The sequence below is a fragment of the Coturnix japonica genome, chromosome 30 (genome assembly GCF_054131305.1).
Source record: "Coturnix japonica strain WE chromosome 30, WE-NBRP24, whole genome shotgun sequence".
Lineage (NCBI taxonomy): Eukaryota > Metazoa > Chordata > Aves > Galliformes > Phasianidae > Coturnix > Coturnix japonica.
The window spans coordinates 6,122,095-6,149,077 of record NC_140692.1 but is presented as its reverse complement, the minus strand read 5'-3'; the positions used below and the strand labels follow the sequence as shown (position 1 = coordinate 6,149,077).

General features: G+C 43.1%; 1 protein-coding gene across 1 annotated transcript; it reads right to left on the bottom strand.

The window, feature by feature from the left end:
- Window positions 1-211: 211 nt before the first annotated feature.
- Window positions 212-26,429, bottom strand: LOC146755827 (myosin-binding protein C, slow-type-like). Its single transcript, XM_085525255.1, has 2 exons — window positions 26,132-26,429; window positions 212-1,164 (listed from the first exon to the last, which is right to left on the bottom strand). Exons 1-2 carry the CDS (start codon window positions 26,427-26,429, stop codon window positions 950-952), a joined length of 513 nt encoding a protein of 170 aa, XP_085381381.1. The 3' UTR covers window positions 212-949.
- Between the last annotated feature and the right edge of the window lie 554 nt (window positions 26,430-26,983).

The window sequence follows — 26,983 nt, the reverse complement described above, 5'->3', positions numbered from 1 at the left end:
CACTCACGTCACACTCTCAAAGAGCAGCTGCAATTCCAAGGAGGGTTATTTCATTTGGCACAGAATCTTTTTTAAATGGGTAGCTTCCCAGACTTATGCTGAACAGCAACAAGCAAAATTAACTTGTAGAATTGTGTGTAGAATTATCATGACCAGTGTTCTAGCTGTATCAGCCAGCAACTACATCCCTAAGATGCAATTGTTATTTCATTTTTGTAAGCCCCTTCCCCATTTTCAGATGTCACAGAATGACAGAATTGTAGGGGTTGGAAGGGACCTGCAGAGCTCATCGAATCCAGCTCCCCTGCAAAGCAGGCACTCTACAGCAGGCTGTACAGGTAGGCATCCAGATGGGTCTTGAATATCTCCAGAGAATGAGACTCCACAACTCCCCTGGGCAGCCTGTTCCAGTGCTCCATCACCCTCACTGTGAAGAAGTTCCTTTGTATATTGGTGTGGAACTTCCTATGCTCCAGTTTGTGGCCATTTCCCCTTGTCCTGTCCACACAGACAAATGAAAAGATGGTGGCCATGTGCCTTTATCTCCCACACTTAAATGCTTATAAACATTAATCAGATCCCCTCTGAGTCTTCTTTTCTCAAGGCTGCACAGACCCAGGTCACCCATTTCCTCATAGGAGAGATGTTCCAGGCCCTTTATCATGTTTGTGGCCCTCAGCTGGACTCTTTCCAGACGATCCCTGTCTGTTTTGTACTGGCAGCCCAGAACTGGATACAGTACTCAAGAACCGGATACAGTACCATATACGTATTTTTTACTTCCATAACTCAACACAACCTTCTGTTTGGGAGACAAACAGCAACCTGTTTGTGATACACACCTGCAGCGTGTATCGGTGCTTTTGACTGAGTGAAAATTCATACATTCAAAATACGATTGCCAAGAATATAAAAGGGATCTTAGGCAGCTTCTCTTCCCAGAGTTTCATCACTGGCTGCTGAGCTCATAGACAGAGCTGTGTTTGACGGGGGCAGTGCCTGAGCACTTCACACAAAGTGGCCAAGGAGCAGTGCTGCATTTCTGCATGGCTGCATTTCTGCATGGCTGCATGGCTGCCTTCAGTGCTGCAGGAGCTGTCAGTGCTGGTTGTCTCCTGGCAGTTGGAGGCATTTGGGCTCCCCAGGAGTAATTTTGCAGAAAGCCTAAGAAAAGAGAAAAAGCAGTGCGTTTTTACAGACAGCCTTCTAGGGAGAACAAAGCGCTTCCCTTGATTTCTGCACATAATTTAGGGATAACTTAATTAGTTTCACTGAAGTCATGCTAATTTACCTTAGGTAAAAGTGATTCTCTTTCTCCTTTTGTGGAAAGGGAACAGTGTAAATTTCCTGATGTTAATTAAGATAGAAGCAGACTATACCTTCATATATTCAGTGCAAAATAAGCAAGACTAGAACACAGCCCAAACTCCAGATTACAATCACTGGCATGGTCACCGTTTGGCACAGGCATCCGCAGCAGCTGGGATTTCTGCAGCTGGCTGATAGAACAGCATAAGGAGGAACGTGTTACAGAGGTGCTTGAGAACTGCGTGGGTTTCTTTCCATGAAAATATCAGAGATTTGGGAAAGCTTTTTTGAGGGGCAGGTGCTACAGAGAGCCACTGTGCCAGGACCGTGGGGAGCTGCGTGGTGGGGTCACCATAGGACATAGAAGGTTCCAAGTTGGAAGGGACCCACAGGGATCACACAGCACCACCCAGACCTGGTGTCAGAGTGGTGTCCCAACACTCCCTGAGCTCCGGCAGCTCGGGGCTGTGCCTGCTGCCCTGGAAGCTGTGCCATGCCCACCGCCCTCTGGGGCACAGCCTTTCCCTCACCCCCACCTGCCCTCCTCTGACACAGCTCCATGTGTTCCCTCAGACCCTGTGGCTGTCAGAGAGCAGAGCTCAGTGCTACCCCTCCACTCCCTGTGAGGAGCTGTAGGGTGCCACGAGGAGCTGTAGGGACGCCATGGGGAGCTTTAGGCTGCCATGGAGCTGCATTCTGACATGAGGAGCTGCTATGAGGGAGTCATAGGGCTGCCTTGAGGGATAACTAAACACAAAGACTACTAATACATTTCTGTTATTGTTTCATCTGAGGATCTCTATAAAACAGTGTAAGAGATTATTCTTTCACACCATTGTCTCAAAGTTTGCTGAGGACACAGATGGACAAGTCCTGTTCAAGGGTTGAGAAATCCTTTGTCTAAATCATAGAATCATAGAATTACCCAGGTTGGAAAAGATCTTGAAGATCAAGTCCAACAGCAGCCTAACAATAGTACCCTAACACTAACAACCCTTTGCTAAATCATATCCCTGAGCACCACATCCAAATGGCTCTTAAACACATCCAGGGATGGCGATTCAACCACCTCCCTGGGGAGCCTATTCCAGTATTTAACAACCTTTCTGTAAAGAAATGTTTCCTAATATCCAACCTAGGGACACATATGGACAAGTCCAGGCAAATCACAGTCAGAGTTGATGAAATATTTTGTCTGAAGATTTGCAGTCCAAGGGCAACGATAGAGAAAGAGATAAGCCACAGCTTAGTGGCTGGGAAGCAGTCTTTTCTCAAGGGAGATGCCATCTCGGGGGTTCTGCACATGGCTCTTACCCAAGTACCCAGGAATACCACATTGGCAGAAGAAGGATAAAAAAGGGACCAATAAACATGACATCAGGTGCTTCACAACATGATTCCTGCATGCTGATAGACTCTCCTGGGCCTGCTACCTGAAACTTGCCCCTTCCTCTTGGGCCTGCTCTGTCTCTACCTGCTTGCTGCCTAAGGCCGGCCACTCTGCTGCTGCTCTTCCCTGCACTTTTGCCTTGGGGCATTGCAATGGCATGCAACAGAACACTGCTAGGTCTTGGTGGTGACTATCCCTGCTTTATGCAATTTTTGCTTCTTTCCTATATTTCCTATTGCCCACTTTCCCTTCCCCATCACCCTAATTCATAATAGTTGCCAGTCCTCCCCTTCCCCATCTCCCTGATTAAGATTTGTAATAAGCTGGTTGGACCACCATTTGAACTCTTTGTTTCTTAATCTCATGTCAGGTATACATATATCAAAGAACCTCCTCTCCTTCCTATGAATTGGAGCAAGACAAACAGCTGTAATAAATAATGGTTTTCCTTATCAACATGTGTGGGATCGCAACCTTCCTTCTTTGCAATTACCCTAGAATAACGATTTTCTGCTAACTCCAAGTGGGCCTCAGCGTGAGTTCCTCAGATCTGAACTTTACTTGAGGATAATCAGGGTTGTTTAATTTCTGAGCAGCAGCTTCACTGAGGTAATTGATTTGTTCTTGAAATCGTGGTTTCAGGGAAATGCTCTTTGTAATTTCCTCAGCTGATATTTCATGTTGTGTAAAATTGCAGCTGTCACACTGCTTTGTATCACAATATGGTTTTCAATGGAAACATATCACCAGCTACAAGTGATTGTTGAAGGAAGTTTAAAAAAGGCACAGAGAAAAAGAACCCTGGAACTGTGTATTCTTTGAAAAGCTATAGAAAAATTCATGGCAAAATACACTGAAGTCTATGGACAGCAACTGTACTAATCGCAGTTCATGGAAGTAATATTTTTTTGATGAATAATGTATGCAGAATGAAACTTATTCAGTACAGTTCATCCTTTAAACAATGCCTGCAAAGATATGACAAGCAGCTGGAGAGATCTTTGTGGTGTGTGTTAGCCATGAACACAAACTACCAGTAAGCTATTAGGGAAAGTGCAAATCGTCCTTTACCTTACAAAATCTGTGTATTACAGAAACACACAAAAGGCTTAACTGGAGCTCTGCTAGCCAAGCGATGGTACATATTTTCAACATCTATGCCCTTGTGCATTTTCAAAAACCTCCTAATTTGTAGCACTTAGAGACCAAGGCATGATGGGCAATGGGTGGAGTGAAGCAATGCTGCGTGAATGAGTATTGGCAGCTGGGTGAGAGGTGTAGAATGGGTATTTTATTCCTCTATCCAGTTGCCCTCTGGGATGCCAGGCCCTTGGCAGATGGACATGGAAGGACATAGAAGAGACAGAGGGCACAGCTGAAGTGAGGTACATTTTGAGCAGGCACAAGATGACGCTATTGGCGAGAGGATGGCCAGGCACTCTGCTGGAGACCAAGGAAGCTGTGGGTTCTCCATCCCCAGTCAGAGTCGGAGCTGGACTGGCCCACGTCTGCAGTGGAAGCAAACCTCCAGGCTGGCCACATCTGAGCAGAGGACTGGAATTGCATTCTTCCAAAATTTGTCTAACATTTTTTTTGTGTGTGATTTGCTGTTCTTAAATATACGTATATATTACACATGTTATATAAACATTTAATTATTGTGTATTTGTATACTTAGAATATATCATAGAATCACAGAACAGTTGTCTGGAGGGACCTTTCAAGATCATGTAATTCCAGCCCCTCCAGAATTGATTGCCATGTGCATACTAAATATGTATACATCAGCTATGTAGTTGCTCGTTCCTCAAAGGACACCATGAGTATTGAACTGAAAATCTATCTGTAAAATGGAAGTATGATTGAAAACCACACCAAGATATTTTGAATCCAGTGATGTTTCTTATAATAGAACTAAAAGAAATCAGGCTTGCATGTCACCCACAATCTAACAAAATGTGTTTCTATCACATAATCTCTAATTCTAGGGTTTGACCAGTTTCATTTTATTATTTCAGCTTCTGCTTTTAGCTGTAATGTTTTAAAACTTCCATTGGAGATCTCTTGGTTTGCTTCATTTCATCTCATTCTATTCCTCAGTTTTAGACAGTGACTATAGCAAAGAATGTTTCTGATTTTCCTGAAAGTCGTCATTTACTCACAGTGATTTCTGACAAATGCTCTGTTGTACAGTTTCTTTTTTATGATGATTGCATGGAATGTGCATATCACCATTATTTCCTTTAAGCCATTTGGATGAAGATTTGCTTGTACATAGACAAAAGCTGTATACCTTGGCTTTCTGAGTTTTGGTTGCATTTATCTTGCTTTATTTTTCCATTTAAGGATTACTCCATGTTTAACCAGCATGGAAATAGCACAGAATTTGGAGGTTTATTAATATCTATAATACAGAGCATTTGTGTCTGTCTCATGCATTGAATAAGATGATAGAAATGGGAAAAGATAAATGACAGGATTTTACAACTGATGTAGCAGCTGTTTTTGTGATGGAAAGCAAAGCCATTTCAGTCACTCTTTAATATGATTGGGCGTAGCAAGGTTATGCACTTGAGGAAGAACTGACAGAGGGAGCACTCTTAATAAGGGACAACTGAATTGTTGTGTACGAAAGAAGTGTGAAGCAGAAAGAGAGCAGTGAGACTGAGCCAGAGGAAAGCCTGGAGCCTGAACCTGTTGAGCGTTAAATCCCCTTCCCAGGAATGTGACTCATTTGTAGCAATCCATGTTCCAAATCAAACCATCAGCAGACACATCTGCCTTAATCAGGGAGTATCTTTTCCAGACATTTTCTGCACTAATGGGACACATTTTCTGTTCATATTTTGATGGACAGAACAGTGCAAAAAACAGTCATCCTAAGTGAATATTTATTGTTGTATCTGCCATTATTAAATGCCAAGCAGACATTATTTTACTGCTAGATTTTTAAAAAGATTCAGAAACACTCTGCAGATTAATGCAATTCAAATATAGGTATTTCAAATGCATAGTGATATTCACAGTAATCAGTATAAAAAAAAAATCAAATCAAGTCAAATCAAATCAAATCAAGCATTACTCCTCCGTTTTCACATACTGAGTTTCCTGGTAAGGCTTACAGCGTCAGGATACGATGAAATTCTTTAAAAGACCAAAATGAACAGCCACTTGTTTAATTGCTGTAGACTTTTATGCCAGGTTAGACCTATATTTGTTTCATCATATGGGAACAGTCCCATTCTATCCCAGACAGCCATTTTATTGTGAACATTGCTCTGCACTGCGAGACCACACCTATGCCAGAGGTACTTGTTTTCTTCCTACACATTAACTAACTTTGGTTGTTGAGCAGCATTGACACCAGAGGCTGTTGGGCTCCTTACCACAAAACCATTCCTCAAGAGAGGCTGAAATACAGTCTTACCCATCACTCTATGATACAGTGCACAGAGGGAGAGAACAAAGAGGGAGACAAAAAACTGAAAAAGAGAGCAAGAAAGAATATCCTCCATGTGATCTTCTGCTTTGTGTTGATTAATAGCATTGCTTGTTCTGCATGACAGTTACTCCCAGTGTGAACTGATAGATCATCCAGGGATCTTACCCAAGCCAGTTACCCATTAACTCGTAAACAAAGTATAAATATTAATTAATAATTCTTGGTTTTACAAAGTAAAGGACCCATTAAAATCAGGCAGCATGGAGATTTCATTTAGAAACACCTGCTGTCTCTCTGACTAGGCTCCCATAGGCAAGGTTCAGTGCGACGGCAGTGTCTTTTGAGGGTCGTTGGATGCCTGGGAAGCAGCAGCAGCACTTCTGTACCAAAGTGTTTCCCTTCCCCTATGCATATTTTAAATGAGGTGAACGTGCCCTGTCACTCACCAGCTCCATCAGCTCCTTATCTTAGCAGCTAATCTTGCTGCAGGTAGTAAAAAAAATTACTGCAAGCTATTAAGTTTCTACTAAAATGTCAAATTCTGTGGAGTCTTGAAAAGAAAATGAGTGTATAGTCCCATTCCAGCTAGACAGATTGAGTTTGGTGTCCACTATGAACTAAAAGATTTACTCTCCAGATTGGCTAATTCCTTGAGCATTAAATGCCCCAAGAAAGGGAGCAAACATACTATTAATAACTCTAATGGCTAAAAAGCATATTATTTTCAAGTGATTTGTTAATCAGCATGAGTTCTGCCTACAGCTATTGCAATCAGTCATCTTTCTCCAGTAGTAGCTAGTGTCTTAATAAGGAACAACAAGGGATTTGGAGGAGCTAAAATTGTTCAGGCTCGAAGGACGATAACAGAAATTATTAACCAACTTGGATAAAAGCCACCAAACAAGATGGGAATACTATTGGAAGGGCAGATTGTAAAGCCTCATTGGAAACAGATAGAGCCAAAGAATGAGTTTGTGAGAACGTCTGTTCCGAAGCTGCTTCCCTCTGATGAAATTCTCATCCATAGTTTAAAATGGGAAGAGGAATTTTCTTGCATAAGACATCAGTGACTCATGGCTGTGGCTGCAGGAGGGACCTTGGATTTCTGGTTGAGCCTGGGGTGATGAAGCTGAGCCTGGAGTCCCCTGCAGTGCCCTCAGAGCTGCCCGCCAGACCTTGGTTGAGTTCTCAGCTAAGCAAACAAAATGATGATAATTTGTTCCTTAGAAAAAGAAAAAGAAAAGGAAAAAAAGGAAAAGAAAAAAAAAGGAAAAGAAAAAGAAAAAGAAAAAGAAAAAGGAAAAGAAAAAGAAAAAGAAAAAGAAAAAGAAAAAGAAAAAGAAAAAGAAAAAGAAAAAGAAAAAGAAAAAGAAAAAGAAAAAGAAAAAGAAAAAGAAGAAGAAAAAGAAAAAGAAAAAGAAAAAGAAAAAGAAAAAGAAAAAGAAAAAGAAAAAGAAAAAAGGAAAAAAAGAAAAAGAAAAAGAAAAAGAAAAAGAAAAAGAAAAAGAAAAAGAAAAAAGGAAAAAAAGAAAAAGAAAAAAAAAAGGAAAAGAAAAAAAAGAAAAGGAAAAGAAAAAGAAAAAGGGGGAAAAAAAAAGGAAAAAATAAAGAAGGTTCTTTGCTGTTTATGCTTCTTTTTGTCCTTCAAAGCAAAAAATAAAAATAAAAATAAATAAAAAATTTGGGCTTGGCCCCAAAACTCCAGCATCCAGGAAGGGTTGTTATGACAGATGTGGTGAGCACCAGAATATCTGTGGGCAGGGGAAGTGAAACCATTGGAAGAAATTGCCCAGAAGTTGTCTAATTAAACAATTTGTGAAAACACTGTTGTCGTTGCCTCAGACAGCCTGGTTTGTGTGAGTAATTCAACGTTGTGTGAAGGCTGGATGAATGAATCTAATCTGTTTGAAGCTTCTGGCTTTATTGGTAACATTTTATAAATAAAATAGCAATACAGAGGGCTGTAGAATCCCAGTGCTCAGGTGGGATGCACATGATGAGATGCAGGTAGTGGACTGTAGAACACCTTCTGGGCAGGCACCCAGCACCCAAAGCACAGGACTGAAGGACACAGCCCAGAACCAACGAGGCCACTTTGCAAAGCACAGATGGGCTTTCTAGGATGTATTTTTTTCTCCTGCACTTTTTAATTACTTCTTAAATCTGGGATCTTTTTAAAGCAAGTCAGGAACATTGAATTACCATTTTAGGTTTTTTGTTTGTTTGTTTGTTTGTTCATTTGTTTGTTTAGAATTATTAAACTGTTTTTATTACATTTTCAGACTTTCTATGGAATAATAAAAATTAAAAAGCTTAGATTGAGAAACAACTCTACAACATTTATTAGATGACTGGCATCTATGAACATAAGATTTCTTCATGAAATTTTGTTAATGAACCCACAACAAGCAGGGGAGCATTTTGGTGCCCTGATGTACACAGGTGGTTTCCCAGCAGGTGGCCAGCACTGGCATTCCTGCAGTAATTGATTAGCTCAGGTGTACAAGTACAGCACTGATTGATTACCTATTAAATAACACTCCATTGCATTTCTTTCAATTATACAACACAGGATAGCTGTTGCCAGCCAAGAATTCCATGATATCAGACATATTGATGACTTATAATTGTTTATTTGCATTTGGAGCTGAGGACTTGGAGCAAACCTCTGTGAATGGCCACGAGGAGCACGTCTGTATCACACAGACAGTGTGCTGGGCTGGAGGACGAGGGCTTGGATGGGTCACTGGGCTTTGTGACAAAGTACTGTGAACAAAGGGGACAGTCCTCCTGAGCAGGGCTGAGCACAGGATCCTGCCCTGGGCTCCAGGTGGAGACACAGCAGCTCAGGACAGGCTCTAAGGAGGTGGTTCCAGCTGGGGAGGCCCTGCACTGCACACCCACCTGTTGATTTAATGCAGCTGAAAGCTGGCACTGCGCCTTGCATTGCTCGTGCAGTTTTAAACACACACAACTCCCAGATACTGGAATTTTACAAGGCCACATGCACATGTAAAGCAATCCTCTTGCTATTCTGAGGCAAAGGGAAGCTCTGTTCTAAAAATCTAACAGCTCTTTATGGCCATGTCTCTCATCTGATTGCTTTGCATCATTTCTGTGATCTCACTTCAGGATGCATTTTGGTTGGCTGTTTGTGAGAGCTTTTGTTAGTGGTGCTATTCTGGGACTGCATCCAACTTGCTCCTCATCAAGACCTCTGAGAGAAGTTTCCACATGAACCAAAGCCCTTAGAAGTCAGAAGTTTGAAGAGGAGATGCTGCAGCCAGTGAGCGGTGGGACATCCAGGGTCAGAACTATCATTACAGGTACAACAACAACTCCACTGCTGTTCCTACAGCCTAGACATGGCTGGGGGGGGGGGGGAGAGAAGGGTGGGGAAAGGGGGATCACACATGCCCCATTCTAGCAGCCCCACTATCTGTACCAGGTTGGCAGAGGCTTGAACCCCCTGAGCAGTGCTGGGTCTGCTGGCCTCTGACACACTCCTATCCAGGGCTGACCTCCAGAACAATTCGGCATGAACAGGGGCACCCAGAGCATCAGCAACATAACGAGAGGAGGTGTTGTTCTACACATGCTTCTTTTTCTGAAGAAATCTTTTCGCCATCATCTCCCAGTGTGCTTTTTTTTTCCCCGCAAAGCTGTGATCAAAGTCTTCAAACATATGGCTCCATGGCAAGGCAAGGATTTCCACAAGCTCCTGGACTCATCCTACCGCTCCAGACATCAGCTTCTTGGGCAGTCATACACATGGCTGGGATCCTTTGGGCTGTTTCTACAGAAGGTTGCAGCACTACATTACAGAGCCGAACCACTGCCTTAGGAAAACTATTCAGCAGAAGCAGCTAACTAGTGATAGGATGAGAAGTAATGGCTTCAAAGGTGTGCCAGAGGAAGATTTAACAGCCCTACAAAGTCCATCCTCCTGAAGATAAGAACAGGGGAGAGACCTGAAGAATATTCAGAGCCATACCAGGACTGCATGGTGCAGTGCAGCACAGTCAGGGCGCTCAGCATGGCCACAGTCATTGGGCAATTCCCAGCCCCAGCACCAAGGACTCAGGCTGTGCTGGTGCTACAGAGTCATGAGAGAAGCACTGCAACAGTGGGAGCTCTGCACAGGGGCTGTGCTGAGGGGTGGGCTGTAGGAATGCAGGAGTCATGCAGCCTCAACATGTGTTGGTAGCCATGGCAGGGGGGGATTTGATTCTGCCAGAAGCATCATAGCAGGGTACAGCTCAGGTATGAGGAGACAACAAGGTGTGTGCTGCAGAAGACCGCAAGAGTAAGAATTCATGAGTAGCCATAGTTATACATCTTGCTGAACAGATTCATTTCCCAATTTTAAAATGGCATTTGTTTTGTCATGTTTCTCATCACCATTAGTGCATAATGGGACACTGTGCATCAGTTTAAATGAATTCATAATGTGTGCTGTAGCAAGTCTATTGAATAGGAGATAAATAGGTGATTATTCTGACTCTGCTCTGATGAATGGGATTACTTATGGAGTTATGTGCCACTTCCACAACCTTTTATGGAGAGAGATACCATAAATCAGAGCAGACTGGGTGACCCATTAGATGCCATAGCCAAAAAAGAGGAGGACTGACTACAAGAAGTAAACCAGAAAGGACTGACAATGCTAGATGCCAGCTAGCACAGATCAAAGAAGACTGATGAAATGTGAAGACGTAATGTGGAGACTTGGGTGACCAGGACTGTCTTAAGGGAGTAATGTAAGGATGCAATGAGAAAAGGAAAGAAATGAAGGACTTGAGACTGGTACAAGGCAAGCTTTAGGAGAGTCATGGGCACATTCACAGGAAGGTGCATCCTTCCAGCATTTCCCTCTGGGCTTGAGGGAAATGAAATTAATGGTGGGGAAAGGAAGGGAAAGAGCAGGGAGATGCCGTAATATGTATGTTCACTTTTACACAAAGGTAGAAGAAATGAATTAGTGAGAATTTAGCAATGATATCTAGAAAGTTAGAAGGTAAATGATGTGAAGTGGCCACAGATGTATGATTATTTCCTGAGGACATCAGCTGAATGGATGATGGATATTGTTGCCCAACATTTAAAGAGGGGATGCAGGCTGTAAGAAACACAGAAATGGCTGTGCTTTGGACAGATGATCAGGAACAAGGGAGAATGGACCTGAGGTCCTGGAATCAGAGATGAGAACAGATATCTTGGGTGGAAGGAACACAACAGACAAGGTATAACATCCAGGACACAGTCTGACCTGCTAGCATTAAGAGAAAATGGCATGAGTAGGAGGAGGTGCTGGGCATAAAGTGTGTGATTTGTACCATACAGGATAATAGTTCTGAGAAAAGCACTTCACAGGCAACATCACAGGAGACAGGTAAAGCTGTCATTCAACTACTTACAAAGGCTGACAAAGATAAAGAAAAATTTTCCAAAGTACCCTCTGAAAGCAAACTAAAACTCAATTTCAGACAGCTTAACGATATTTCATCACGTTTTTGTGGACACTGAAGCATGATCAGAACTAAAATTCAACTTGGTTAAGAAGTGAGAAGAGAGATGGGAGTTCCTAGGAAGAGCCCGGCTGATTCATCTGCACTTTGATGCTGGAAGGAGAGCTGATACTAATGTGCAATGAGTAGTTTTGGGACAGTCTCTGGAGATACAGAAAGATCGGCTGAACTTTGGTGGCAAGGACATGCCCCAGGGAACCACCATGTGCCAAGGGAGAGGGGACTCAGATCAGGGGATGAGGTCACTTCCCACTTGGAGAGATTTGTTTCACATTTGAAATATTGTAATAAAAACTCTGAAGTTTTTGCTGTGCTGTAAGAGAGATCCTTCTCATACTGGCAATTGTGACATTGTGGGAAACTTCTAGAACAGACTGGGAGCAGGTGGTCTAAATGGCAGTGCGGGCTGGCCACAGGATATGTAGCATAGTCTCTGGTGCAAAAAGTAGCAGTGACTTTAGTTTGGCAAATAGCATGGGTGGCATGGAAAGCCTGAAACCACAGAAAAATGCTGAATCATTAATAGTAACTATGAATGACTGGAATGAGTGTATATAAGGGAGAACTCATACATATATTTTAAGAAAACATAAGCATTACTGTACAGGCCTTACTAACAATGAAGTTTGGTTGTATAATGCTGAAATTTTATGTTTGACTAAGAGATTCCCACAGGAATGAAAGTAGAGAAGGGTTACGGCTGCAGTCAGAGACTGTCTGGACTTAATGAGCCAGAAGATATGAACAGAAGAGCTTCTGCGTCAACACGATGAGCCACTGGTCAGACTCAGTATGGATCACATGTGAGTCCCAAAGGCACTGAGCAGTGTACATTCCTCCGGTGTCACAGGCTGGGCAAACTGCTCAGATGTTTTCCTTCTGGATGAATGTCAGTTTTCCAGCTGCAGGGTATATCCCATACTCAGAGAGTCGGCCTGGTATTGTCCCCCATAGCACTTCTGACCAGAGCTTCTGTCCTTCCCAAACACTGCTCTAAATACATGTCTGGCTCCTGACCCACAGAGCAAGTGGATCGCAGTCAGACTGCAGTGATATGCCCCCACCTGGAGATGAGCAGGATCTCATGGTCACAGCAGGAAATACCCCAGACTGCCAGCACCCTGACAGGCAGAAAAGATGTTCAGGCAGAGACAGACAGTCAATGAAGTAGTCCCTCAGAGACTGAATACATGTCCCAGGTGTAAGGGATACTACAAGAGGACCATGAGAGATTGCTTGACAAGTTGGCAGTGCGTTGCTGCCTGAGATGGAGCTCACATCTCCTTACTGAAGGAGTGACAGATACGGTTAAAAAGAGTTGGAAGATGCACATTGCACTGTGTCCTAGGGTCCTAGCAGCAAAGACTGCCCTTATTTCTGTTGTCAAATACACATTCTCCCCCAAGGGCAGCTGGTATCTTACATATGCCAAGCACTCAAAAATGCCGCTCTGTCACCGTGTCATGGTCTGGTCTCATAGAGAAGTTTATTAGAGTGCCTCTCTATTCTTCAAAGAATAACTCTGTATCATTTACAGAAGGCTTAGGAATGCCATGTGTAATGTGTGCTTTAAGTATTTGTTTGTTCTTACTTGAGCGTGGCTTTTGATGTAGGTCTACCCATTACATAAAAGCCAGTAAGCTAGAAAAGGATGAAAGAAAATGAAATGGTCTGTATCATATCATTCTGTATAGTATTTGTGTATACTGAATATTTCATTTATTCTGTAATCTGCAGATAGTTTGAAATTGAAAAGCCAGGCTATTGCAATGGCAGCCCTTTTGTTCTTGGAATGAGTTTGGCTTACTCAAGCAAAGCAAGTGAGCACCTGATTAAAGGCAATATCTATCTTTAAGGAAAAAGGCTGTCATTCTGTTGAGCTATTGAGCAACTCCCAAATTTATTTAGCACTGTACATGACAGGAGCATGAATGGACTTCTTCCTGTGAGATGCAGTCACATCCATGGCAAAGTCAAGTCCCCACTGTCCTGTCACTGGAGGGGAGCCCAGGAGCAGCGGGGGCTCTGGGGCATATGCAGACACAGCACTTGGGATGTGAGCACACAGAGCAATGCCCAGAGTCCATGGGGTAGGAGAACCATACTTAGGACACAGGTTCAGGGAAAACCCGAAGTGATGTGCCAGAAGAAATACCACATGGGTAGATGAGTGGGATGTGCAGCCTCAGAGCAGTAATCCTCGGGGCTGGAAATGAGAGGATCTGGATAGGAAATGTCCCATCCCTGGAGACAGCCCTGGGAAACCTGATCTAGCTGTGGATTTCCTCATTCACTGCAGGGGGGGTTGAACTAGATGGCCTTCAGAAATCCTTTCCAACTCTAAGGATTCTATGATTCCAAAAAGGAGAACCAAGTCACAGAAAACAACCCAGTGCATGGGATACTGGCTGAGCAGGACCATAGGCAACCCAGTGCCCTCAAAGTCTATGGTGGTAAGAAACTCTTTACTCACTGCAATATTCCTGGAAATCTGGTGTTGTTCCTAAAATGCAAAGCATGGCTGAGATTTCCTGGAATGAGAGAAGAGAGTGAATGTCTGAAGAACAAGTGGTGCTTCCCTCCTCCCATATATATACATATGTAAATAGCTTGTGACCCTGAGAAAGGCAATTCACAAGGAAAAGTGAAGAAGATACATAAAAACCTTTTAATCTTAGCAGGAAAAGATGCATTATGGAGAATGAACAAAAGTGTTCTTTCCATAGCAAGAGCTTCTATTTTATTTACTTACTTCGGTTTAAACAATAACTTGTTGCTTTCTTATTTTGAGACAAGATGTAGAATTCAGAACTATGATGATCAGAAACGTGGTTAATATTCAGCACAAAAGTGCAGAAGGCTGATTTTTTTCACTGAGAGAACTTCACACACCCCAGCACTTCACTGGAGGCTGCTAACCCTGCAGACAGTCCCACAGCCAGAGTAGCACCGCCCCTCATCTGCTGGGAGGGGCACTTCAAGTTCTGAATGCTGAGGTACAAGTAAGCAAAGAGCACAAGGAAGAGGAACAATCCCCACCTTCTGGAATTCGCACCCAGCAGGGGGCCAAGGCACTCTAGGACTCCTCTCTCCACTCATTGCTTCCTTGGCAGCTGGAGAAGAGAAGGAGAGTCACAAGGAGCCACGTGAAAGCACTGCAGCATCTCTCCAGACTGCATTCATCAAATCCCACAAGCTGAACCTAGCTCTCTTCTATAGCGTGAACTGTGTGCTCAAGAGCAATGCTCTATGCAGGCAGGATGCAGAGGCAGGTAGTCAAGTAGAAAAAGATGGACTGTACAGGATTAGCACAAAAGACACCAAGCTGAGTGGTACGGTTGACATGGAGGAAGGAAGGGATGCCATTTGGAGGGACCTTGACAGACTTGAAAGGTGGGCCCAGGTGAACCTAATGAGGTTCAACGCAGCAAATTGCAACGTTTTGCACTAGGGCCAGAAGAACCCCAGGCACCTGTACAGGCTGGGAGGAGTGGTCCTTGAGAGCAGCTAGGCAGAGAAGGACCTGGGGGTCCTGATGGACAAGAGACTCAACATGAGCCAGCAGTGCGCTCTGGCAGCTTGGAAAGCAAATGGTATCCTGGGCTCCATCAGGAGAAGGGTGGTCAGCAGGGATAGGGAGGTGATTATCTCTCTCTACTCTGCTCATGTGAGGCCCCATCTGGAGTACTGTGTCCAGGTGTGGAGCCCTCAGTACAAGAAAGACATGGAGATTTTGGAAAGGGTCCAGAGGAGGGCCACGAAGATGATCAGGGGGCTGGAGCACCTCCCCTATGAGGACAGGCTGAGGGAGTTGGGTTTGTTCAGCCTGGAGAAGAGAAGGCTGCGGGGTGACCTCATTGCAGCCTTTCAATACCTGAAGGGAACCTGTAACCAGGAGGGGAGTAAACTCTTTGAAAGGACCCCTAATAGCAGGACAAGGGAAAAAGGTTTTAAGTTGAAAAAGAGGGAAGATTCAGGTTGGATGTTAGGGGGAAGTTCTTTACTAGGAGAGTGGTGAGGTCCTGGAACAGGCTGCCCAGGGAGGTTGTTGATGCCCCGTCCCTGGAGGTGTTCAAGGCCAGCTTGGACGGGGTCCTGGGCAACCTGATCTAGTAAATGTGGAAGTTTGGTGGCCCTGCCAGGCAGGGGGGTTGGAGCTTCATGAACCTTGAGGTCCCTTCCAACCCGGGTCATTCCGTGATTCTGTGAAAAGAGACTGAGTTGGGGTATCTGAGATCCTCATGAGAACCAGCAGTCAGATCTGGCACACCCAGACCAGTCTGGTTACAAGAGAGGGGAAGAGGCCAGAGAAGTCCCATTTTTAATCTCACAGGTTTTATAGGATTTTAGGCAATATCCATGAGATTTTATTGAGCAGAAAGAATTTTTACATTTCTGATTGCAACAGTTTCTGAGATCATTCTGCTCAAATCTCATCAGACCTCTGTATTCAGAAGTTCATCTGCTTGCAGAAAGTGATCAGACTTCAGCAAAGTGAGAGTACAAATGGGAGGAAACAAACATGTCAGCTAATGGACAATGGAGCCAGGAGTCTTAGCAGTAATCAAAGAAAAGCACTGTGAGCAGTGCAGGAAAGTGACATACCCCTCTCAATATTATAGATCAGCTTTTACTGAACTCAGCAGAGCTGTCTCAAGCTTTAACTCCAATGATATCTGCAGAGCTATCACTACTTTCAGTGTACCTTTCAGTGAAGGTGAAATAACGTCCACAAAGAAAGTGTAACTCCAAAGCGAAAGGCTGAGCAGACACTTCATACAGAAGCACAGCTCCTGGCCCACGCACTACTCACTGCTTGGTCCCACTGGGTGCAGGACTCACCTGCAGGCCAGACCTAACACATCTGGCAAGCATGGTTCATCAGACTGCTAATGGAAAGCAAAGCTGCCCATTACATGCTCTCTGATGTGCTGCAGATACAGAAAAATGAACATATAAAATAAGATCACTATCAACTAATTTCCCATTGGTGTTTTTTGTTTTTTGTTTGCTTGTTTTTGTTTGTTTGTTTGTTTTTTAAATAGAGAAAACTCTCTGGAGAAGGGAGAAAGAATGTTTAAATATTGATTTAATACAGAGAATGGTCTGATGGTAATACATTTTCAGAAACACTCTTAATGGAAGGCTCCATCACAGTCATACACTGCTTCTAACAAACGCTTGGGCAGAGTGTTTCTCTCATTCCTGAGGTATAAGCACACAGAACAAAGCAGAAATTTTTCTCTAACTCCATAGTTATACTATGTTCCATGGGCTGCATCTGGCCTGTGGATTGTTGTTCCTGATCTATATGTTATTTTACCTCACTTTATATTATCTTGCTCCTGTTTCTTTAAGATATTCCATATTTTAAAATGTCATGTTTGTGTCCTTTAGATTTGGCATAAGAAGCAGCTGGAACTGGGCTATCTCCTCTAGCTGAAGTAGGGCTCATTTAACACAACATATTTCACTTCTTCCCATATGCTGCACACCCACAGCATTACACAGCTATTTTTCCTCCAAGAGAAAGCACACCCAACCCACAGCCTCCACACCTGTTTTAGCTCCTGTATCCAGACTAATCAAAAGAGGCTCCACAGAAGATAAGAGAGCAGTCAGACATCCTCTGTTTACTGATTTACACATCACACAGCCTAGCCTTGTGAAAGCAATGTTGAAGAAATGTAATCGGTTTATTTGCACTGTGACAGCCGCGTAAACCACAGAAAGGAATGTGACAAATGAAGCCATCAGCTGTGCTGTGCAGGGAGTGAATACATTACACTTCCAATTACCAAAGTAGATAATACATTCCTTAAATAGGCTGGCACTGAAGCCCAGAGCCATTGTCATGGCACCACTGAGCATCCCTAGCAAGGCACTGGGTGAGAGCACTTCCCCTGAGGACAGGCCCCAGATGAGGCAGGAGGTGATGGCCAATCTGGGCTCATGAGGTGCTATCAGGGATGGGGCTGACACCACACATAGGGGTGGCAGGAGAACAGGGGCTACACAGTGCATATCACTGCTGGAGCAGTTGGGGTTGCTGTAGGGAGAAGTCCTGGATCCAATGATCCTGACATCAGAGATACTCTTGTGGCATTTAAACTGATAGGACCCATATACAAAACGATTCAGGCAGCTTTTGCTCATTAAGGGATACAGTGTGGTACACAGCAGCCCTGAAAAATCTCTGCTTCTGTCTAGCAAACACTAAGGGCCTCTGAGCCACTAATCTGACTGTAAAGTTAAGAAGCTAAAGCATAGTGCCACTTAACCTTGCTGTGAGGAGACTGCATGCCTTCATGCATCTCAGCAGCTATGCTCCTTGGTGCTCTGTCAGTGAACCCCATGGCTATGCAGTGCAATGGGCACTATGTGCTTGGGGCTGCATGGACACTGCACCCACCCGTCTGAAGTAAGAACCCTGACCTCCTAGTAGCCACCCCATGCCCCCATCTCTCCAGCTCCTGAATTCTTCTTCACACTGCACTGTGTTCCTCCAGCTGGGACCCACAGCTCAGAAACTGGACAAGAAATGTCAGAGCCATGTGGATTAAAAGGCACCTCAGGAAATTCCCTCGCTTTGTACAGGCCAGCAAAAGTTCTGCTGCCACCGAAGTTGTCATTGGCTGTGGGGGGTGGAGGAGGGGGGAAGGCTGGGCAGTGTTTCTAGAGGCACACAGCATACTTGTGCTGCTCACAGCAAAGAGGACCTTAGAGAGACTGAAGCTGTGCAGCCTCTTAGCTTCTCGTTTCATAACCCATTAACTTTACACTGTCCAGACTGCCTGCTCCAGATGAAAGGTCTCTGATTATCTTTCCAGGTAAATTAATGCCTGACATATTTTGTTATTAGGCTTTGAAAGGCCTAATAAATAAATTTACTAGACAATTTCTTCATTCAGTATTGCAGTTTAAACCAACAGACAACAGCAGAGAAATGGTTCATTGAAGCTAACTGCCAAATAGCTGGTATCATGATGCAAATCAACCCTGAACAGTGCCCAGCAACACTTCTGGTCCACCTCACAGCACACAAATACAACTCCTGCACACTGCCTTCTTTGTGCACAGGCTGCTGCAGTCTCCATTCAGCTGAGCAAAGGCTCAGAGTTTCTGTCCTCCCCCTTTCAGTACAGTTATCCCTCACTGGGGGCACAGAGCACGTACAGTCCAGTGGTCCAGTGGAGAGGCCACAGCCCCCAGAAGTGTGAGGAAGGGACTGGGCTGCACCACAGCAGAGGTGGGTGCTGTGCTGGGAATCATCTTTTCTAAGCTGATATTGCAAATGGACCACTGAGATGATCCCTCATACATCAAAGCCTGAATTCCCATCAGCTGTTGAAAACTATTTAAAAATTACTCTCAAAATACTTCTCCTTAGTTCAAAAGTAGACAAGGCAGATATTAGAGATGTCAGAGAAGACACTTCTTTATTCCCAGTGGAAATGTTATTTGTACCTTCTAAACACCAGAGCTATTACAATAAACAATTCCATGCAAATAGGAGATATTTATGAGCAAAGAGGCACTCATGGGAATGAAATTATGAACACAGGTTCTTATTCTTAAAATAGTCCCTATTTTATGCAGATTAAAATTCTCCCTTGAACTATTCCCGTCCCTGTTCCCACCCCAGCACAGGTCAGGAGGAGTCAGCCCCAGGCCATGCCACCCAGCCCCTGCCTGGCACAGCTGGGCTCCTACCAGCCGGATCACCAGCTGCTCCAGGCTGCAACCAAACCTGCTGCCTCTGGTGTGCCTGTCATGCTTATCACTGGTTAACAGGCCAAGAGAAGCTGCTGAACCAATGTTCTTGGCCTGTCTCACAGCAATCTCATGCAAGTCTCAAGTAGTAGTAGCCATAAATGATTAATTTTCAGCAACATGAGACAGGACTCCATCTGCATTGCTCTATACCATGGCTGTTACTATATTCTGTTCTACAAGATTTAGTACTAGCCTCATGCATCTGTGAGAAAGATTAAAAAAACAAACAAAAAAATAAAAATAATTAAAATATCAACCAACACAAATGACCATGTCTAACTGAGAAGCAATGATTTTGAAGGAAATGAGTTTTAAGATACCACTGAAAGTTGCTAACAAATCTGAACCCTTACAAATACATCATCAAAATGCATCAGGAAGAGATACTTCTACTCAACAATTCCATTTGATTGTTTTGAATTTGGTTCTAGGAAGGCTGTTTTTTTGTTGTTGTTGTTTGTTTTTTTGAGGGAGAAACAGAGAGGAATACTTAAACAAAATATCTTGATAATCCATGAGCTTATGTTTGGAAGAAAAAAAGGGTACTTTGAAAGAGTGACCTTACAACAAATTTGCCAGTAACAGTGGTATTTCCCAGGCAACCAGCACTGCACTTGCCCTCAGCTCTGCCCTGGGCAACAACTGGCACAAGCAGGTCAGGACCTGGGCAGCAGACATCCACACTGCCATCAGGCTCCCACCTGAGGGTAGCCTTCCATCCCTCCAAGATGGTTTTTACTTGGGCACCTGCATCTTCACTGTAGAACATGTGCTCAGCTTTGAAGTCTATGGAAGGGGGTGACTTTTTCTGCAACATAGCCATAGCCTAAAAATGAGCATAATATAATAACCACATGAACTTTGTTCTTTAATACCTTTGGTGTTCTCAAAAATCATGCTATTCACAAATAAAAGCACAGTTGACAACATCAAATTACCAAAAGGGAATGAGCTCTGAACTTGAACAGAAGCTGGGGGACACAAATACATCTTGATACCTAAGGACATTTTGTACAGACAGAACAGCTACATTCCTGGGACGGGGACATGAAATTAAATGACTTTATGTAGTCAACTACAACTCTGTATTCACAGACAGGGAACAACTGGACATTGCATTTCACCATGCTGGAGTGGACAAGCTGTTCTCCCACACCGTATACTCAGACCTTTCTACTACCACAGTGTTGCTCATCATTCTCTTCCCTGCTTGCCTTGCTGCCCCAGCACCTTGCTGTCTTGGAGATGTGTAAGAAACATTCCTTGGAGACAGTAACTACAAGACAGACAGAGCTCTCCAGTTAAACCTTCAACTTGACAGCTTTTCCCACTGGAAAGATCATTTTGTAGGTCCTTTCCAACCTTGTGATTCTATAAGTCTATGAAAGGGCACAGTGGGAATAGCACAGTATCTCCTGGGCTCAAAGGACCCTTTTAACTCCCAGAGCCCCTGCAAAAGGCTTGGGAGTGTCTGTCACACTGCATCCTTATGGTTGTTCTGCCACAGCAAAGAGGTGGCTTGGTTGATGATAGCACTGTTGGATTAAAGCTCACTGGCCTTTGGTCACTTACACTGCACCTGGTACTGAGCTGGTGTTCAGAAGGGCCACCCACAGTCCCCATTTCTGCCAAGTGGTTTTCCCCATTTATCTGAGCTTGAACTCCTGTATCCATAAAACAGGATTAAAACAGACCTATGCTGTTGTGCACAGAAATCCATAAAGAAACAATGCTGGTTATTGGAAAGACACAAATGCTCTCAAGTATGTGTGCAAAACAGTAGTAAATATTTTAATAAGGTATTAATGGTTGACTTAAAAGGCACTATGCTAATCTACAAAGAGCAAGACCGATGTGTCTACTTTCAACACAGGATTCTACACTCCTAATGGTCCTGTAATTTTCAGCTAAAGCCTGTTTCTGGAGGATTATCAATTGTCTCTCATAGGCATTACTTATAGAAAATTCTCAGGAACACTGTGCATATTTTAGCAGAGCCAGAATTATACAGAGAACATGCCTTATTTTCGTATCTATAGGAATAACTGGCTTCTGTGTCATTGTGTGCATAGGTTTTAAATTGTGGATCATCACATCAGTATCCTCCATGAACCTTAAATGCTTGTAAACATTCTACTTAGTAATGAATCTACATTTAATACAAATGTTTTTTTTCCTGAAGTTTATTCTAGGAAGAAAAGAACAGAAATTCTCATAATAAAAAATAAATTGTAGGTAAATCATATTCTTAAACTTCATATACTATTATATTTCATAACTTAAATTCTACAAATCTTGTATTAATTAAGCAAATTTTAAGAAAATGAGATCAAAGCAGAGAGTACACAAAGCCAAGCATTTGTAGTTATAGCCTATGAAAGTCTAACAGTTCTCTCCTTATTTCCTTAAGGTAGTAAAGAGAACCATAAAACCACTGGTTGGAAGGGCTACCAGCCTGTTCAGTTGCTCACACTATGTTATGAACTCTCAGAAAGGCCTGATAAGGCATTGCCCAGGCAGACGATCTGCCCAGAACCAGACGATCTATATTAAAATACACGGCCTAACGCCATTGGCACCGTCTGGGAACCCCGGCTCTCTCCCAGCGGTGAACCGAGCCCAGCCCTGAGCCCGGCACAGAGCGACGGAATTTTCTTCTCCTTTGCAAGAAGCTCCGGAGCTGCTGCGCTCCACGAGTGCCATCTGCTGGCACTGCTGCGCATTGCCCGGGCGGCCCCGGCTCGGCTCAAGGGCAAATTGTTGTGAACTCCCTCGGATAGACAGCTATGTTAGCTGGATAATCACAGCTGCGATGCCACCAAGAGGCATTTTGCCATCCAGCTGTAATTCTGTTATTCAAAAGGTCACTGTCAAATCACTGAAATCACATCCAGTTTAATTTAAACCAACTCTCCACTGCCCCCACCCTTTATCTGCAGAAGAAATCAATTTAGAAGGCTAGAGGAAACCTAGAAAAGTATCTCATCGCTTTAGTTATGCCAAGAAACTAAAACCTGTTTTGGTAGTCTCTGTTTCACAGACTTCCAAGAGTATTGTGGAATATTACTGCCTTGGAATGGAAAGATTTACAACCAGAAAGCCTACGAGTTATTACAAAAACAACACATTAGTTAGAGGATTTACTGTTGCAATTAGGCTCTCAGATGTGCGACATTCGGGCAAAACAAACAAACAAACCAAAACAGAAGGAAGTGCAATTGCCATACATACAGACAGCCAGAACAACAAGAATACGTTTTCTTTAACAGAAGAAGAATTTCTGTAGAAGGTAAGTAAAATAGTGAAAGAGAATGGCTACGCTCATGTCAGTAGATTTGAACAAATTATACTGGATATGGCTCAATAAATTTGTTAGCGCATTTCTGTATGGAACATCTGAAAAAAGGTGTATCCAAATCCAGAATTATCTTTAAAATGCTAGCTAGCAAACAGCAAAACTATTGCATTTATCTTACTGAAAACACAGATGCAGCACAAGTCAGCATTACACTGTACACAATCAGGAGGTGCTACATTTGATTTTCAGCTTTCCCCTGGAAATGAACCCACAGATTTGCAGAGAATGACACACTCATAACATCAGGCACTATCCCAATCACCTCATCCAAGTATAACTCAAAACAAGGCCTGACTTGATGTCCTCCGAGTTCATATAGAAACGCACTGCTTCAGTAGTATATTCATAGACTGTAGTCCATGATCCCCCACCCCCCTTCCACACATAAAAGACAGAATACCTTCTAAGATTAATGTAACCAATTAATTGCTGATAGGAACCTCCTCCTCTACCCAGCTGCCTCTGAGAGCATCTGTATTTGAAACACCATGCCAGAACAACTTCATCTCACTTTATAGTGAACCTGTTCTGAGGAACAGATGGTACATAGAGGATGTGCTGCACTGCACCCACAAAAATCCACTGCCTGCAAGCACAGCAGATTAATGGCCTTTCACAAATTATTAGTACATCCCCATTTTTCAGGTGTCAGATAGATGTTGCCTGAAATGTTATTGCTAGTACTCTAGAAATCCAACATCTACTCTATTTTCTTTCTTGTTATTTCTGGCAAAATATGTAATTTATGTCTTCCAAGCCATCTAAACTGCAATGTATTGACAGCCAGACAAACAAATGTGCTGGAAAGCAGATGCAAACAGACACATTCTTAATATATCTATAGTTAGGAAGAAAGAGGTCAAGTAAAGCCAACTGTTGCACAAGATACACTTTGGATTTAGTTCAGAGAAAGCTATGAGGAAGTTTTAATGTCACTTTCTTCATTAACTGTAATCTGAGGAGAAATGTGGAAGTCAACAAAAGCTAAGGTAAGAGCTTGCTCCTTCAGTCTTCCTGGCTCTGAATGAAAAGAAGAAGAACATACCAAGAAATCTTGCAGAGGAAAAAATAATCAGCTGGGATTTCAGTGAGAATTCCCAAGTGTACCTCAAGTTCAGGTTTCTGGGCATTACTTACACCGAACCCTGTGCAGTCAGATGTACAGTTGGAATAAGGCAAGAATAGTTATGTATGGTTAGAATAATACAAGAACAGTAATGTACAGTTGGAATAACACAAGAACAGTTGTAAATAAATAATCAGATGTTATCTATGGGAAAAACTCATCAACTCTGAGGCCTTCAGACAAGATGGAAAAGGTTGAGTCTTGCCACAAAGGAGCGATCTCCAGAAAGAGATGCTGCCTTAGTGGTCAGCCCTTAAATGAAATCTAGGAGAGATCTCTGTCCTTTTCCTCAAAGGCAATACCAGCTGATCAATAACTGTTCCACACTTTGGACAGCCAGAGCTAATGATATTGTATATAGCTACATAGTATCAACCTTCTATTTCTATCCAGTTATAATCTTATGCGCACTTATTAAAATTAAATTGAATGCAATCACTTACAACTCCTGACCTGAATTATCTCTGCTTCACGTCAGACCTCTTCAGCACAGCACTAGGGATTAACTAGCATTGTAGAAGCACAGTATGGGCAAGGAGTCCAGGACATTGAGAGTGTAGCCTCCCTGACTGCTTGGTGTCCCACTACAGTGCTGTGACCTTCCTGACAGCATGAAGAAATTCTGGAACAAGAGAATAGCTTCACTGCATTAGTAACAGTCATTACACTCCTTTTTCCTCATATATTTCCCTCCTAGCCTTTAGAAATCTACAGGAGTATTTTCAGAGCATCAAGCCTAAATTCATACTTGCAAAATCCATCCACATTTCTCCTGTAATTACAGCACACAGAGCAGTGCTGACAACCTGAAGTCTTTTGAGGCTCCTGTCCCATTGATCTGGACACTAAACAGGGGAAAGCTACTGTGGACGTTAGTGGATTCACAGCTGTATACCCAAATTTTCCTGTGCTCAAACTCATTTCTTTGTTTGGGAAGCTGAAAAGGAATTGAAGAGCATCAGTTAAATATTTCATGTTGTGCTGGAATGTATAATTCATGATCAAATCCTTGAGAAAGAAACAGATAAGATGGAGCTGCAAAAGCTTTAAATGAAGTATTTTCTTTTTGTAGTAAACTGACTGCTGAAAAAGTGCTTTTCTTCTTTTCTATTGGTATTATAATGAGAATTAAAAACGTGATAGAAGTAAGAAATGCACTAAATGTATTTGAACAGTTATTCACTTATACATTTTGTTGATTGATGCAATTAATGTTTTATACATGCTTTTCCAAAGGTACCCTGTTGTACTGAGTTCCTCCACATATCACTACCTCCCATAGGAATGGGATGCATTGGCCTCAACGTTTAAACAACCCCATGTGTTGTTCTTTTATTGTAGTAAGCTCGAGGAGTCACAGGGGCTATTTAGCAGTGCTTTTGGAACACAGCTTTTGGAACTGGTTCACTCCGTTAAAGCTGATGTGGTGGTTTCCAAAATCTGAACTTTCCTCCCCTTCTCTAGCTGGACACCCCTATCTCCCTCAGCCTCTCCTGATAGCAGAGTTGCTCTAACTTCTGTATCTTCTTGGTGGCCCTGCAGTGGACTCTGCAGCAGCTCTGTGTCTCTCTTGTACTGGGGAGTAGAAGACATAAGCAGACTACTTCAGATACGGCCTCACCAGTGTGGAGTAGAGGGGAAGGAGCTCTTCCCTCCTGCTTGCTTGAGCACTGAACTTAACAAAAACACTGGGATATGAACATTTCTTGTTTTCTGGTTGTTGGGCTTTTGGGGTCTGTTGTTGTTTATTTGGCTGGTTGGCTTGGAAAGTTCAATACCATTATACATGCGCTGGTAGGATCTCATCTGATAAACTGCATATAGTTTTGATTACACATATTCAATATAGACTAATTCAGATTGCCATCTTTTCTTGGCTCACTAACAACCAAGATCATAGAACCATAGAATGATCACAGAATCATAGAGTGGCCTGAGTAGGAAAGGACCTCAAAGAGTATCTAGTTTTAAACCCCCTGTCAAGGGGCCACCAACCACCAGACCAGGCTGCCCAGATCCACATCACACTGGAGAATCATTCGGTTTCCAGATTATTTTAAGGAAAAGATTTTAATCCATCGTATTTTCTGAAAACTAAGAATTGATCCTGCTCAAGGAAACAGAAGAGAAAAACATCACCCACAGGCTGCAGATATTTACCTCGACTTCTCTACATGCCATCCCCATGTGCTTTTCAACTCACCTTGCACAGTGACCCTGGCTTTTGTTATGGAGTCCTCTGTCTCACAGGGGTACTCCCCACTGTCCTTGGCAGTAGAGTCATGGATGATCAGAATGGCCCCAGTTCCCTCCTGCTGCAAGTCGTACTTCTGGCTTTTACTGATTGCTTTGCCATCCTTGTACCACCTGATGTTCAAATCCGGTTTTGACAGCTCACAGCTCAGGCTGATGTCCTGCCCTGCTGCTGCTGTCTTATCCTCCAGCTGTTTTGAAACCTCAGTAGGTTTTCCTGGAAGAAAACATTGCTTTTTGAGTAACATACACTTAGGGTAGGATGCCTCTCTCAAAATACATGCATCTACATGCTGGAGATAAGTTAGAGAGGCACTTGCAACAGACGCCATCCTACAGCCAGCAGTAATCTGCAAAGTACAGACAATAGAATTCCAGGCATCTACCCAATTGAGGATGATGAACCATGTCTGAAAACTGCCTCTCTCTTCTCTCCACTCATCACACTGGGAGCCTCGGATGATGCTCTCAGATGCACATGTTCTAGATAGGAATTTGTTGTACAGCTAGATGATGTGAAGGCCATCCCTTCAGCTTATACTTAGAGGATATTTGCTCCCACAGTTCCCTCAACAGAGCATTCCTGATTTACTGTTAATGGAACAAGCTGTAGTGAGATGCCCATTTCCAACACTACCCCAGTGCTTTGGGTAGTTCTCACATTTGTGTAAAATGTTTCCTCCTTTTACTTATTTTTAAGAGAAATTCTCAGTGCTTTGAGGTTCAAGTAGAAGGTTGCTATTCACTTTAACCATATTATGAGTTAGCTCTCACGGCAATCTTATCAGAAGACAGTTGAAGG